The following is a 12141-nucleotide window of genomic DNA, read 5'->3' as shown; positions in this document are numbered from 1 at the left end:
CGCCCGGGGGCGGCGACGGCGGCGGAGGAGAACGAGGAGGAGGAGGAGGAGGAGAGGGGAGGAAGAGGAAGCGGACGGGCACAAGTCGAGGGCTTGCATTTTAAAGCAAACTGCTAAGAGAAAAAAGGGAGACGAGAAAGAAGGGGAGAGAGTCAGAGTCACCGGAGCGAGAGTGGGAGAGATTGCATTCCCATCACGTCTTCATTTCTCCTCTCTTTTGCCTCAGCCACTGAGAGAGGGTGAGAGAAGGAGGGAGAGAGAAACAGAGAGAGAGAGAGAGAGAGAGAGAGAGAGAGAGAAAACGAGCGAGAGAGAGAGATCTAACAAGATTCATACTAGTGGTCTTTTTTCCCTAATGCTGTCCAATTGCAGCACGAAACTAAGGTGAGTGCTTAAGCTATGTTGCGCTGGAGTGTTTTAATGAGGGAAATCTTATGCAGATATGTGTGTGTGTGTGTGTGTGTGTGTGTGTGTGTGTGTGTGTGTGTGTGTGTGTGTGTATGTGTGTGTGTGTGTTCATGTGTCTATTGGTGTCTGCATAGCCATGGACTTCAAAAGGGGACAACAAGCGCTCTCCATACATCGAAGATAGCGGATCGTAGGGATCCAGTCGAGTGATCAATAGCCGTTTGTTCTTTATTCACCGTTTTCCTGCCAATGTCACGACGAAAAGGCTACTGCATTATGCTTGGCATGTATTTCAACAAGCGCTATGCTCTCTCCGCTGTATTGACAGCAAGGTTATTTTGGGGGAAATTTCAGTAAACCAGAGCGGGATTCTCTGTCGGTTAGCTCAGACTGAAGCTTGTTAGAGATCATCGTTTCACAAAACTTGACATGAATTCAAGATTGAAATCTTCTGAATTGGTCGTAATGAAATTTCCAATCAAGCGAGCATCACTTTTAATTCATGTAAGTACAGGGCTGTGGAGAATCTCCCCCCAGCTTGCTTTTGAAGCCATGGCTCATTCACATGCGCATCTCTTCCTCTCTCCCTCCTCAATGCCCTGCTCTCTCCTTCCATCTCTCCCTCTCTGTTTCCTCCTGTTCCTCTATCGGCTCGGTCACCCCCCGTTTCTTGTTCTCTTCCAGCCCGGCATCGGACGGTGAGCGGGACGCACCGGGCAACGACGCAACACAACGCAGGAGGATATGTGAAGTTGGAATCCCACTAAACTAAGTAGGTATACCACCCGATTTGATATACCCCAAGGGAATATAATATGGCACGAATTGTTTTTAATTGCGTTTAATGTCGTTATTGCTTTTTTTTTTAAACATCGCATCTGCAATTTTTGATCTCTATCACGAAAGCGGAATCAATAAATCCTGGAGGATTACGCACGGAAAGGGCAATGAAAGCAGTGCATTTTACAGCGAGGAGATCGTGTTTGAGGAGCTTTTTTCTCTCCTTGGCGCGATTTACTGTCATGTCTTTTGTGGGGATTACAATACATATCATTTTCACTTCCTTTTCTCCCTTTTTGGCGCTGGGCTTTTGGTTTCAGCACCGTGGACAGCGGCTGGGCTCCGGCAGACGGTCCCAGCGCATCTCCTCTGGATTTTCAGCACATTCGTTTGAAAAAACATCGCTGTCAGTGCGCGGGTGCGTGTGTGAAAAGTGACAGCCTACAGAAAAGATATGTGCGTGTGTGTTTGTGTGTTTGACTTTTTTTCCCACATAACGCAATGAAGATACCGAACGGAATCTTTGATCAGCCTTTTTTTCCAATCAATATTTTACAGACTTACTACTTTTGTTTTTATCATTATTATTTCTTTTTTAAAATCGCATCAATTTATCCTCTCTTCAGGCCAGCGGGATCTACTGAAATACAGCCTCATGAGCTTCTCGGAGCAGCAGCTTCGCTCACTAGGCTTTTCACTTGCGTTGTTGTTCATCTAATCCTCCAATTGCATCACCAAGTGGGAAAGCCAGGAGAAGTTTCATTGATTGCATTTTTGGCAGATGACTGGTTCAATTATAGTGAATAGGTCGACAGTTCTTCATATTCCGTGGGGCATTTACCCAAGAAAACGCCGTGGGCGAACAGCCTCGGCTCTGCCGTTTTCTGCACATCTGTCTTTGGACATTTTGGACTATTTTCCCCGATTAAAAAAATGTTTTTAACATCTTTACACTGGTAAATTTTAAATCTTGCATTATCTGCAGCCCTAGGGCCAATGTTTACATTTTTACTTAAACGAAATCAGATTTTTATACGCTATAGACGAGAACATATGTGCGTTACATGAAATTAATTTTAGCGAAATTGATTTTCAGCGAGTACTTCGACAGTTCTTATCTCGTCCAACTAATGGTCACCGAGCTGACACCCATTCCGTCGCCAACCTCTTCCTGCTTTAGACTTTTGATGCACCTACTTTAATTTCCACCGCGCTTCTCTGGATTCTCATTTACCAAAAGAGGGATTGAGGTCCCTGTTATGTAATAAATACAACAGGGGGACGGTGTCTCCTCACCACTTACCTCACCCACCTGCTGTTGCCTTCGTTTATTCACAGCGATAAGCATCTCTGAGGTGATTTATTGCGACCTTAGCAGCATGTCTGCTGTATAATAAATGGCAATTCCCCCTATATACTGACATTAACTGTCTGGATGCAGAGATTTGTTTACATTGCTGGGTATCACGTTTCCCATCCAAGAGTGCTAGGTTTATATTTTGTTTGAAATAACCAGCAATATTGCAACACTGAAAGTATAGTCTCCAATGTCATTCTATTATTCATTGGTATTCATTTCAAAGCCGTCTTCCATTCTACTGAAACTAATGTGCCCATCCTCTCTGTCTCCCCCACTTCTGCCTGCCTGTCTCTCACCTCAAACCTCTCTTTGTGAGGGTGTGTGTACTCCTGTGTGTTCTCCTGTGTGTATTTCCTTACCCCCATTCCCTCCCTCCCATCCATTCTCTCTCCCTCTGTCCTTTGTTGCAGTGCTGTGAAGTGGCTCTGTTCCTGGAGCCAAGACTTCATCCCCTTGGTGTCAGCGAGGATGCTGTGGGTTACCTTGCTGAGCACCATAGCCTTAGGATGGACCACCCCGATCCCACTACTAGAGGACTCAGAGGAGATAGACGAGCCCTGCTTCGAGCCCTGCTACTGCGAGGTCAAAGAGGGCATATTCCACGTCCACTGTGACAGTAAAGGATTTACAAATGTCAGCCAGATCTCCCAGATATGGAGCCGGCCCTTCAAGCTTAACCTGCAGAGAAACTCCATGAGGAAGCTTTACTTTAACAGCTTCCTCCATCTCAACAACGCTATATCCATTAATCTGGGTAACAACGCTTTGCAAGACATCCATGCAGGAGCATTCAATGGCTTAGGAATACTAAAACGGCTTTTCCTACATGAAAACAAATTAGAAGTTTTCCGGAATGACACTTTTCTGGGGTTGGAGAGTTTAGAGTATCTCCAGGCGGACTACAATGTTATCAAACGGATTGAAAGTGGTGCATTCAGGCATCTTCACAAATTGAGAGTGCTCATACTAAATGACAATCTGATCCCCGTGCTCCCAAATTACCTTTTTCGGTCTGTCTCACTCAAAGTTCTGGACCTGAGAGGAAACAGACTAAAGACATTGCCATATAAGGGCACGTTGGAGTACGTTGGGAGGAGCTTAATGGAAATTCAGTTGGAGGAGAACCCCTGGAACTGTGTGTGTGAGATTGTCCAGTTAAAAACCTGGCTGGAGAGAATCCCCTATACAGCTTTGGTTGGCGAGATCACGTGCGAGTACCCATTCCACTTACATGGGAAAGACTTGCGGGAAATCAAGCGCAGTGAGCTCTGTCCACTGCTCTCCGATGCAGAGATTGAGGCCAAGCTGGGAATTCCCCGGCTCCCGTTCAACAATGAGAACACATGGCCTACGAAACCTTCCTCCATGCTTTCCTCCTTTCACAACACAGCCTCTTCTGTGGAATACAAGGAAAGAATTGTCAAGCCTACCAAACGACCTCGACCTACAAAGAACCCTCCAACTCCACGTAGCATCTATCCAGGCATCAACCAGCCCCCTATTGCTGGCTACCAAACAAGGCCTCCAATCCCAATAATTTGTCCAGCTGGATGTACTTGTAACCTTCACATCAATGACCTGGGGCTAACAGTGAACTGCAAAGAGAAAAGCTTTCACAACATCTCTGAGCTTCTGCCTCGGCCCCTCAATGCCAAGAAATTATATCTCAGTGGGAACCTAATACAGAAAATCTACCGCTCAGACTTCTGGAACTTCTCAAGCTTGGATTTACTGCATTTAGGGAATAACAGGATATCCTACGTCCAAGAGGGCGCCTTTATCAATCTGCCAAACTTGAAAAGTTTATATCTGAATGGGAATGACATTGAGAGACTCACCCCTGGGATGTTTCGGGGGCTTCAGATGTTGAGTTATCTTTACTTTGAGTATAATGTCATACGTGAGATACAACCCAACTCTTTCTCCCTAATGCCAAACCTCCAGCTGGTTTTCCTCAATGACAACTTGCTTCGCTCCCTCCCCAATGACGCCTTTGCTGGCACCAATCTTGCACGCCTCAACCTCCGCAACAACTACTTCCTTTCCATGCCTGTGCGTGGCGTTCTGGAGCATCTGACCTCCATTGTCCAGATTGATCTCCATCAGAACCCCTGGGACTGCTCCTGTGACATCATTCCCCTCAAGCAGTGGCTGGAGAAGCTTTCCTCTGTGATCGTAGTTGGAGATGTCATCTGCAAGACACCTGAGTTTGCTTTTGGGAAGGACCTGCGTTCACTGGAGGTTGAGGTCATCTGTCCTGAGCTTAAGTATTCTTCAGGCCCATCACCGGCCCTGCCTGGTGGGGATGACCTCACCACAGGGAGCAATGACATGGGGGAGGCAGGTGGACGAGGGGCTGTCCCACTGTCTGTCCTTATCCTCAGCCTACTCATCCTCTTCATCTCTGCTGTATTTGTGGCTGCCGGGCTTTTTGCCTTTGTTCTTCGTCGGAGGAAGAAGCTTCCCTTCCGGAAACGTTCTGAGGTAGATCTAACGGGGATCCAAATGCAATGCAGGATTTTTGAGGACCCACCAAGGCAGAGCAGTGCCGGCAACCCTGGTACACCGGAGAAACCAACACCCAGTATGCACACACACACTCACACCAGTCACACACATGCCCATGGTCATGTTTATGATTACATCCCCCACCCTGTGACTCAGATGTGTAACAACCCCATCTATAAGCCTAGAGAGGGGGAGATAGCAGAGGAAGACAGAGCGCAATTTTCAGAGAAGAAAGACAATGGCAGCAGTAGCAACAGTAACTACAGAACCTTGTTAGAGAAAGAGAGAGAGTGGACTCTGGCCGTCTCTAACTCTCAACTCAACACTATTGTCACAGTTAACCACTCACCGGCTGACATGGGAGGATTTCATGAGAACGGAGGGCTCTGCCCGACAGTAATTGACAGTCAGAGGCCCACGCCAACAGTGGGCTTTGTAGACTGTTTGTATGGGACAGTACCCAAACTAAAGGACATGCATGTGGCGCATGCGCACCCACCAGGCATGCAGTACCCGGATTTGCAGCAGGATGCACGGCTGAAGGAGACATTGCTTTTCACGGCGGGGAAAGGCTGCTACCCTGACCCCTCCCAAAGCGATTACCTCGAGTTAAGGGCCAAACTTCAAACCAAGCCGGATTACCTCGAAGTTTTGGAAAAATCTTACCGGTTTTAACATCTCTAGCCCGTGGGGAAAAAAAAAAACAAAAAATATACAAAATCAACACATTCACTTTGCCACCCTCAAAACAAAAATCACCCAAAACCAATATCAAAAAAACAAACTGGGGAAACAGCAGCATGATATAAAATAAAATATTATATTACAGTTACAACAAAGTTTCCCCCCCAAATCACTTTGGAGGAGAGGCCATTCTCAGATATTACAATGAAGTGCCTTTTTTTCAGAGTAGCCAGCAATGTCAACAGCCGTTATTTTTATAATATATAAATATCTCTATATGCCCAAGAGAGAGCAAAAGAGGAACGAGAGGGGCACCGGGGAATAAAACATACAAAACATCCTAAAATACATCTGTCACTAAAACCCCTTTTTATGGAGTTACCATGATGTGCAAGACGCACGGGAGCTGGACGTCTCCCTGACTTGGGGGTTTCCCTTCTGTCTCTTTTACCCCTGACTAGGATGTACAAACACCCGGAGGCCGTGCACATAAAGTTTGTAGGAAGTGATCGAAAGAGAGAAAAAAATACATATATTAAAAACAAACTGCAGTTTGCTGCATGCACTCGCTTCAGTGCAGGAAGCGAGGGGATTTACTCAGAACTATCACATCACATTATGAACAGAGATACTGCAACACATTTACAGTTCAGTGTTCTATTTAATTTTTATATCTTATTAATATGGTTATTACTATTAATGAGGACTTCTGTCTACATCAGGGTGCTTCTCATTAAAAGGACGCGCCAACGCACGGATGGTAAAACATTTGTGAATATTATTATAAGACAACGCTCAAGGTTTTCTGGATATTTCCACGCACTTTGTTGACCCTCCCACCCCTCCCCCTCCATTGCTTCTGGATTCCCCATCGTCACCCACTAACAGCTTTGTAGGAGGCACTTTTAATGTTTTCTCTCTCACAAAGATTTGAAGAAAAATGTGCATATATTTATTCTGTAATTTCAGTGAAGAATTTAATTGTAAAGGTAATGTTAAATCAATGTATAGTGATTATGCGTCTGGTATAGCCTTCTTAATAAAAACAAACTCTTCAATCAAATGATGAAAGGGTTGATGCCACGGGAACCTGTGTGTGGAGCACTGTTGACAGGCTGTGTATTTGGTGTCTTGTTAAAATGGCATGTTGAAGCTGTGGCCAACCATCATGAGGTAGTGCTGCTTGAGATGGAAGAATAACTACTGAACCAATACAGTGCTGGACAGGAATGTAGTGGAGGGCAATAACATTTAATCTCAGTTCAACTACGTATTAATTTTAGATTAGTAACAAATTAAGTTTTAGGGAAAGGGTGAATTACTTGTTTTTTATCCTGGGAATATAATCACTTATTTCTGTCGATTGCTAGTTTCTTCTACGATCATCACCTGCTGGATGTCATCGTGGGCTGTTTTTTTAATTAATTTTTTTTTTTTGCCATTACATTACTGGTTCTACTTGGATGTAATCTGAAGATAAAAGATCAGGAAAACACGCCAGAAGAAGTCAAGTGAGTTCTGCTGGTTTTAAAGTGGATGATATGTCAGGATATAACAAATCTTTGAGGAAGGCTGCAATTTTAATTATCTAAACGGGTATTGTTGATGTAGGATAATAAACAGTAATTGAGAGGGAAAATGGAAATGTGATTGGATGTTGCTCTTTGGATTTGTGCATCCAAATGCCCTTCAAAGTAGCAATGTGGATTCAGTCCACCGGGGGGCGATAAAAAGGCGTTCAGATTCATTGGGCATTTAGTAGATTGGATGCAGTTATAATGTAATGCACAAAATGTTTATCCTAAGAGATCATCATGTCTTGTATTCAGTATGAATTATTTTTGAAAATATCTATATATATAAATATATCAAACCTACAAGTGGCATAAGATAATTTTATTCATTCCAGCACCGTTTCACCTGCTTCATGCTTTTTTCCCCCTTTTATTTTGTCTTGCTTTATTTCAACAAATTGTCTCGAAAATGGCAGAATAAAGCAGTCATTCGAGCTGTATCAACAAAATGAAGCATTATTTTCAAAAGGAATATCTTTATAGAGCTGGCCATTGCTTTTATATATTCAATGTCTGGATTGTTCTTTGCATTGAAATCCCTATGGGTCAATGAGTCCTCAGTATCCTCTATCACAGCAGCCGACTCTAGTTGCTTAGCTTGTTTGCTGTGATTTTTAATATTTTATATTCCCCTGTCCAAGCCTGATTCATTTTTGGGACCAAATAGTACAAGATTGAAGCAGCTGTGGAGTAAATATGGTGTTCTAGTATACATCATCATAGTGCTTTTGCTTTTTCACTTTCATGAGGTGAAATTTTAATTTGGAAAAAAATATGACGCAATCTTGATGTCTATAAATTTGTGAATATTTTTTTGGAAAAGGAGAGTGCATTTCTGTTTTGTTATCAGATGGGCATGGTATGCAATTTGCTTTGATTTCATTAGGTTTACTAGGAGTGGTGATCCTCAGTTGCAATTGGGTGTTATAGTTTCTCACGTGTCATCATACACTAGGTGGAAGATATGTAGCAAACCACATACTTCCCTGTTAAATGGGGAGGCCCTTAGCTAGTTTAGAGCAGTCATCAGTATCGATCATCAATGATCTGGTCTATAAGCTTGCATAATATAAAGCATTTCACCTTGTGTTGTAATCACTGTTGCATTTCTTTGACAGTTATTGTTGCTGAAATGAGTGGAGGTCACCTTCATATAAAGCTTTTATAAGCATGGTAGCATTACGTCGGGGCTCTTTGTTTTCTACTCCGAGAAAGATTCACAATGCTGTACCCCCGTGTTCTGCTGCCCACCTCATTTCTCTGTTCTTTTTTTCTTTTTACTTTATCACTTACACGCTCTTTCTCTCTCTCTCTCTCTCTCTCTCTCTCTCTCTCTCACACACACACACACACACACACACACACACAAACACACACACACACACACACACACGTTAAGCCTTCCTTTCCCTGACCAAGATGTTAGACTATATGGTCAGCATTTTCAGTGTGCACTCAGTTTGATTAAAAACATAATGCATTACTCTGTTAACCCCCACCATCACCCCTAACCCCCAAATGAATAAATAAATAAAAGTTTTGGGATCACTGATGATTTTTGCTATAGTCCCATATCTTGGTAAGCGTTCATCACCCACCCACAATAATATTTCACAAATGAGTGCTGGGCTTTGTCCCTTTATACCATGCTGAGTGGTTTTATCCCAATAAATCCTCTTGTTATCCTGCACTAATATCTCCAAGTGATTTTTGGTGGAATATTAGATATGGGCAACCAATGGGATTGAAGGTTGGCTAAATGTTTCTTTTTTTGTGTGTGAAATGTAAACATTCACTGCCTGTTTGAATTTCTCTCTATTCACTCAGTGGTATTTGAATTTCGCAGTGGAGTTAACCTTTCCTTCAACATCTCTCTTGAGGTTTGTACGTTGGCAAGACTTCAGCACGGTAAATGCAGTGTGTGCATATCATTCTGTCCTTGGCTTCCTCCGTGTTTCTGTCCCCATGACTTCTTTGTTGCTGTATTTTGTGCATTTCTGTCTGCTCCAATGTGAGTTTGTATTATATTGTTCATATTTTGTTTCGACATTCTTGAACTGGGATTTGGCTGTGTGTTACAGTGTCCCTTGTGGCATAGGTCCAGGGTCAGCTTTGTTTCTTTAGTCTTAGTCTGAACCATTTTAACCAGCTTTGAATGCAATGTTGAATGAGAGACTTTTTGCATGTCTTTGGACTAATGACAGTTGTATTCATCTCCATTTTAAATCCATCATACAGTCTTTTTAACTTATGTAGGGACAAAATGTCAACAAGGCTCTCTCGCACTCTTTTGACCCTTTGACAATTACATAATTTGAATGGAATTCATATACTTTAATTAGTCGTGTCATGCATCTCCTTCTAACATTTTGTGCTATGTTAAAGATGTTTCGCATTGCTTTTCTCTGGAGTTGCTCTCCTTATAGTTAAGTTAAACTGAGAAAAAGCTTGGCACACTTTCCCTCAGGCATTATCTAAAACTCGTATTAGAACATAATGCAGAATATAATCCAGCAACGCATGCTTATTAAAATACACGTAATGACACATTATTCTATATCAATTGGCTGATTTAAACCTTAACCATGACATAGCTGTTTCAAATTAGCTCGTTTAAGAGATATGAGATACTATAAGCCTATTAGAAAAGCTTCTGTAGGCTCTCACACAAGCTCAGAATTCACCCTCGACACTTTCTGTAAGTAAATATATATTTGTGTTAAGTGAAGGCAGTAACCTAGATGTGGCTATGTGGATTACAGGCACACTTTTTAGGTGGTCCCCAAGGATGTGGTTACCAGTGTGGTTGTGGTGTGATATTTCCCCCCTCTCCTTTTTTTTGCTCAGGATATTTTTGGGCATCTGGTTGTTGTTTGGCTGGTATGTGCCTGCACTGCATAGTGGAAGAGGGGAGCTGTCAGTCGTCAGTGCACCTATGTGTGTCGGAGTGTGTGCATGCATGTCTGTGTGCTTGTGCAGAGAGAATTCAAAACTGACAGATACATAGATAGATAGATATATCTGTCATTGTGTGTCACATGTTTGCCATCTCTTGTTTCCCCCTGCTCTATCAGTGTGTGTTTGTTGATGGGGGTATTTGAGAGTCTTAATTAGCCCAGACATGATTTGGAATGGCAGTGCGGCATGAACAGCGAGAGGAATAAAATGGGAGGAAGGGATCAGTTTGAGAGCACTATTGATGGGAGCGAGAGCACAGACAAGCGGCTTAGGGAAGGGTGAGAGAACATGGAGTTGTCAGTGGAGGATTGTGAAGGATGTGCCACTTAGAGAAAGTAGGGATTCTTTTTGCTCTTTTGTCGCTGAAAGAAGCCGTAATTGTCCAATTAACCAAACTGAGAGTCCAAAAAAAAACATGAGAGCATGTCGTGAAGGGAGTGAGAAAGGGTTGTGACCACTTATATTTTGCATTATGTGCACACGTATGTGTGTGTGTGTGTGTGTGTGTGTGTTTGTTGCATATGTTATGCTTTCCCCATTTGGGAAACAGGGAATTATCTCCAGTTTGCTGAAAAAGCCAATCTGTCTCTGACCATGGTGCTGAAGTTGCAGTATACTGCAGGTGCTGCATACAGAGAGACACATTCCACTTTTTGTGCATGCGTGTTTGTTTGTGTGTGGTGGGAAATGTGGGGGAAGGCTCTCAGGCCTGTGTGTGTGTCTAGGAGCTTATTTGAATTTTGTGTGATTATGCTGATGGCTCAACTGACTTCTGGTTTTCTTCACAGTATCATAAAGTGCTGCATGCATCTTAATGCAAAGATAGTGGAGCATGCAGTTTTTCCCAGTTATATATCCGTGCACTACAGGGCTGAATACTGCACCAACTGACTTGGACTGTGTTGACAGGGGTAATCTTCAGAGGACCAACTGTCATTTGACAGATTTGCCACAAGTTAGCTTGGCCGTTGCTAAACATTACAAACATTGTTCTTTTTTTAACATATTTTCTTTAAAAAAACCCTATAAAATCAACCAAGTCTGTCTTTGTGCATCCAGCATACTGGCTATTTGGCTATTAAACACTATGATGTCCCTGCTAAAATAAGAAATTTCTCTCCTTGTCGCAGCTACACATTTTAATAAAACCAACTCAGTACATGGAATCAAACGTTTTCTAAAAATCTGATTACACAACAACAAAGAAATCAAAGAGAGAAAACCCAATGGGAGAAGAGAACCAACACAGTCGACGCAGTTTCCTTAGTCCTGAGATCACAAAAATGCCGTTAACACATTACTTTGCTGTGCTGCAGTGCAGGAGCTCAACTGACCCAGTACGTTGAGAGGGAGGAAGGGGTGAAGAGAGAAAAGAAAGAGAAAGAAAGTGGGTGCAGAAGGAGAGCTAGAGAGTGAGAGAGAAAGTGAGAGGGTGATTCTCAACCCTCTGCTACTTTTGCTGCCGTCTGCGCTGTAAAGCTCTGCATTTGTACTGTTTGCCTAGTGAATTCTGGGTCCCCAGAGATTGTGGCCCTCTCTCCTGTCTAAAAAAATACTGCAAGTTTGGGAAAAGTTGCAGCCGTTTTGTGCTGCTCAGCAGTGCGCTACAGTCTTAGCTCCTGTATGTAAGAAAGATTAGCAATCTGTGTCGTTATCACTCATTTCAAGGAAGGGGAGGGTAGGCATAATTTTATGAAATAAAATATGGAGCATGGTGTCCCTGGATGGTGTTCTGAATAGCCCATCTCTGTCTTTGTTCCGCAGTGTGGAGCCTACTTTGTGCTTGAGGATGGCCAGCAGTAAATTTCCTCAGGACTCTTCTTCCCTTCATCTTTCTCTATTCCTTCTCCTTCTTTTCTTCTGCTTTGA

At 43.0% G+C, this 12141-nt stretch overlaps 1 protein-coding gene across 1 annotated transcript; it reads left to right on the top strand.

The window, feature by feature from the left end:
* Nucleotides 1–270: 270 nt before the first annotated feature.
* Nucleotides 271–6983, top strand: slitrk3a (SLIT and NTRK-like family, member 3a). The gene is made up of 3 exons (XM_042486037.1): nucleotides 271–384; nucleotides 1093–1180; nucleotides 2959–6983. The coding sequence occupies exon 3, from the start codon at nucleotides 3017–3019 to the stop codon at nucleotides 5729–5731; it is 2715 nt and encodes a 904-aa protein (XP_042341971.1). The 5' UTR covers nucleotides 271–384; nucleotides 1093–1180; nucleotides 2959–3016; the 3' UTR covers nucleotides 5732–6983.
* The last annotated feature ends 5158 nt before the right edge of the window (nucleotides 6984–12141 follow it).

The sequence above is a fragment of the Plectropomus leopardus genome, chromosome 5 (assembly GCF_008729295.1).
Source record: "Plectropomus leopardus isolate mb chromosome 5, YSFRI_Pleo_2.0, whole genome shotgun sequence".
Taxonomy (NCBI): domain Eukaryota; kingdom Metazoa; phylum Chordata; class Actinopteri; order Perciformes; family Serranidae; genus Plectropomus; species Plectropomus leopardus.
This window is presented reverse-complemented; position numbering and strand designations above follow the sequence as displayed.

What these genes read in the sequence shown, in the direction of transcription:
- slitrk3a (XM_042486037.1), top strand. Translation starts at nt 3,017, where the DNA reads ATGCTGTGGGTTACCTTGCTGAGCACCATAGCCTTAGGATGGACCACC.